This window comes from Gavialis gangeticus, unplaced genomic scaffold, assembly GCF_001723915.1.
Source record: "Gavialis gangeticus isolate Ggan-Ray unplaced genomic scaffold, GavGan_comp1, whole genome shotgun sequence".
In the NCBI taxonomy this organism is placed as follows: domain Eukaryota; kingdom Metazoa; phylum Chordata; order Crocodylia; family Gavialidae; genus Gavialis; species Gavialis gangeticus.
In genome coordinates this window covers 10,163,294-10,166,594 of record NW_017729028.1, presented here as the reverse complement: position 1 = coordinate 10,166,594, position 3,301 = coordinate 10,163,294, and the positions used below count along the sequence as shown (strand labels likewise).

Sequence of the window (3,301 nt, the reverse complement as noted above, 5' to 3'; positions counted from 1 at the left end):
GGGCATTTTGCCTTCCTCTGCATTGGGGGTATGGCCTGTGCCTGGGCAGTGCCAGCTGGCACCTGGCAGTCCCCTGCCCCCGTGTTCCAAGGCTCCATTGGGGCTTGCTGCACTTAGTTTTAGGGTGGGAAGGCTTCCCACCTTTCTGCTTGGAACTGGAAAGTCCTGTTTTTCCCCCAACCCCAACAAAATCATGCAGCTTCCTTGCCTTTTTCCATGGAAAATGCTTGATTTCACTTTTTCCATGAAAAAAATGCAATCGTGAATTGAGTTCGGTCCCTATGTACAGGGACTCGTGTTTTGATGCATCTCAAATTTTACTTCAGCCTCCGGACATCGCATTCAAGTCTAGAAAAGATGCCAAGGAGGGCAAGAGTCACCCCTAAAGAACGTGTCGCTCAGTTTGGCAAGGATAAATTTCACACTGACGGTTCTGTGCTATTCTGCACTGCATGCAGCAAGGCTGTAGATCACGTTCGAAAGCAGACGATTGTAGAACACGTCGAAAGCGCTAAGCATAAACAGAATGAAAAGAGACAAAGAGAAGATGCTGAAACTGCAGGGCCATCGGCAACATTAAAGAAACAATGCATTGTGACTGCACCATTCCAGAGTTCTACAGTTGCCAAAGACCACTGTGACACTGTCACTTTAGATTTTTTTCGAATGTGTTTAAAAGCAGACTTTCCTCTGCATAAAATGGATTTACCTGTTGTCAGGGATTTTTTAAGCAAGCACATTAAGGGAGGCAGTGCTATTCCCAAGTCCGACGAGTTTTATTCTCACCTACCAGCTCTTTTTGAAGAGGAAAAACAGCGCCTTCTTAATGACTTTGAGGGAAACTTCATTGCCGTGATCGCCGATGAAACAGCCGACTTCCAAAATAGACCAGTTTTCAACATTTTATTTCAGGTGCTCAAGGTACGTCCTCCTAAGCATGCTGACATTCCTGCACCACAGCTGGTAAAGACAGTGTGCCTGGGGAAAGTTAATCATGCCACCATTTCACAAGCCTTGATTTCTTGTATGGTGGAATTCAGCATCCCACTTGAGCGAATATTAACATTTGTAACAGACAGCACAAGCTACATGGTGAAGGCTTGGAATGATGTGCTTCGCAATCTGTGGTTGAACTGTGTACACATTTGTTGCTATGCACATATAGTAGCTCTGGCAGGAAATACTTGGCGAGATGCCTTCAAGCAAGTGGATCACTTAGTGGCTCTGATGAAGTCACTTTTAGTGAACGCTCCAGGTTGTCGTGCACGGTTCTTGAGATACCTGAAGGAACAGAGTGTTGATTCACCAACACTTCCACCCAAGCCAGTTGTGACCAGGTGGAATACATGGTTCAATTGTGTAAAGTACCATGCACAACACTATCAGCTCTACCATGGGTTTGTGGAGTATGAACGAACAGAACAAGGGGATACATCTGTTCTGCAAGAACTAGCCAGCCTGTTAGCGGTAGAAGACTTGCACGCTGACCTGAAGTATATTGCAGAAAACTGTGGACGCCTGGTGACAGCACTGAACATTTTAGAGTCCCAAAAACGTCAAATACACAAGGTGTACAACACTGTCCTGGATTTAATTTCATGGTTAGAGCATCTTGCATCATCTACTGATAATGCAAAAGGGTCCACAGCAGCTCAAAGCACTGCTGATAAACTAAGGCAGTACAACGTAAAAAGTAAACAGCCAGCAATTGATTTTCTCCGTGCTGTTCGTGCACTGGATCCTAAACAAATTGGCGCTGTTTATACAGATTATGAAACTGTGAAACCGGAATTAAAGCTGTCCAGTGAATGCAATATGGAATGGCCAGTGTATTTAGGTCTTGTCAAAGATGGGTTTGTAGATGTTGACGATCCCATTCAGTTCTGGATGGCTGTTGAAGATCACGTTCCCAACCTGGCAAAATACGCGGTGGTTCTCCTCCAACTGACTGTAAATTCAGTTGGTGTAGAACGAAGTTTCAGCAAACTTGGGATTCTTTTCAGTGCTCAACACCCGTCTCTGAAAGAGGAAAATGTGGCTGGAATACTGCAACTCTATTTTAACAACCCAGACTAACTCAAAGCGATTAAATTTTCTGTGCATTTTTAAAAACAAGCAGCTAGAACTTGGGGCAGAGCCCTGGACTAGCCTGAGGACTTTCTGTTTATTTAAGAGGGAGAATACCTTGCAGGTATTAATTCTGTACTTGAAAGGCCCAGCCAGCGAGTTTCTTCTGCAGAGTCTTTGATTCTGCTCCAGGGTCCAGTGACTGGCAGAGATCAACAGCCATCAGGTAGGAGCAAGGACCAACGTACCCCAGCAGCTCACCAAGGGGCAGGACTGCCCCCCAGGAGCAGCTTGAATCACAGCAAGGGCTGGTGCACACCAGCAATTAGTTGAGAAGCAGGGACCACCCCCCCAGGAGCAACTTGCAGCCCAGTGAATCCCAACAGCACACCTCAGCAGCTCACTGAGGAGCTGTGCCCCTGGAGTAGCTTACAGGGCTCACTGGTGGCCCCTCTATCCAGCTAGTTAGGGTGAGGCAGGTATAGAGTGGTAGGGCCCAGGACTCCCTGCACTTGGGTCGACCTCCTAAGTCCAGAGTGCTTGGGTTTGGTAGAAGCTCACAGAGGGGTGGGGTGTGGCAGGGCACTCCTGGCACCTGCCACTTCAGAAGTAAATCAGGCTTCAGGAGCTACTCTATGGGGAAGCTGCTGGCAGTCAGGCCAGTCACATGACAGTTCAGGAGTGGGGCTAGCAGTCTAACTCCCAGCCAGAAGACAGAGCAGATGGTCTGCTGCTGGCCAGGTAACATCTTTTGGAATGTGGACAGGACTGTAGGGGAGGTGGAGGTCCCAATAGACCCAGGGAGAAGGTCCAGGAGTCCCTGGAATGATTGAGTGGCCCCAGGAAGGCTGAGGAGAGTGGAAAACCCAGGTGGGGCTGGACTATAGAACTTAAGCCTTAAAGTTTAAAAGTGCTTTAAGCTGTACTTTGTGTTTCTTTTCTATTTGTCCTATAATAAACCTTGCTTTTGTTGGTATGTTGCTTGCAAGGGAGAAGTCTGTTCACTTAGGACAAGCCAATTTAAATCTAGTTATCCCAGGTTTCTGGGTGGGGCCTCAAGCCAAAACTAAACTTATTTTGCACCCTTCCCTCTTCCTCCCCCAACTTGAATCTGACTCTTATTGCTGCCAACAGGCACAGGGAGCAGAACAGCAGAGGCCAGCACTGCTCAGAGCCACAAAGCTGCAAGGGGGATGGCTGCGGCTGGACCTGTGTCCTGGTGCAGGGTGGAGAC

At 47.7% G+C, this 3,301-nt stretch overlaps 1 protein-coding gene across 2 annotated transcripts in view; it reads left to right on the top strand.

The window, feature by feature from the left end:
* The window catches only part of E2F6 (E2F transcription factor 6), a 17,359-nt gene extending 14,316 nt beyond the window's left edge, over positions 1 to 3,043 (top strand). For both annotated transcript variants that reach the window (XM_019520755.1, XM_019520754.1), the window contains exon 8: positions 327 to 3,043. In XM_019520755.1, coding sequence (XP_019376300.1) covers positions 327 to 2,076 — 1,750 coding nt within the window. In that variant the 3' untranslated portion in view covers positions 2,077 to 3,043. The remainder of the gene's footprint in view (positions 1 to 326) is intronic.
* Positions 3,044 to 3,301: the final 258 nt, after the last annotated feature.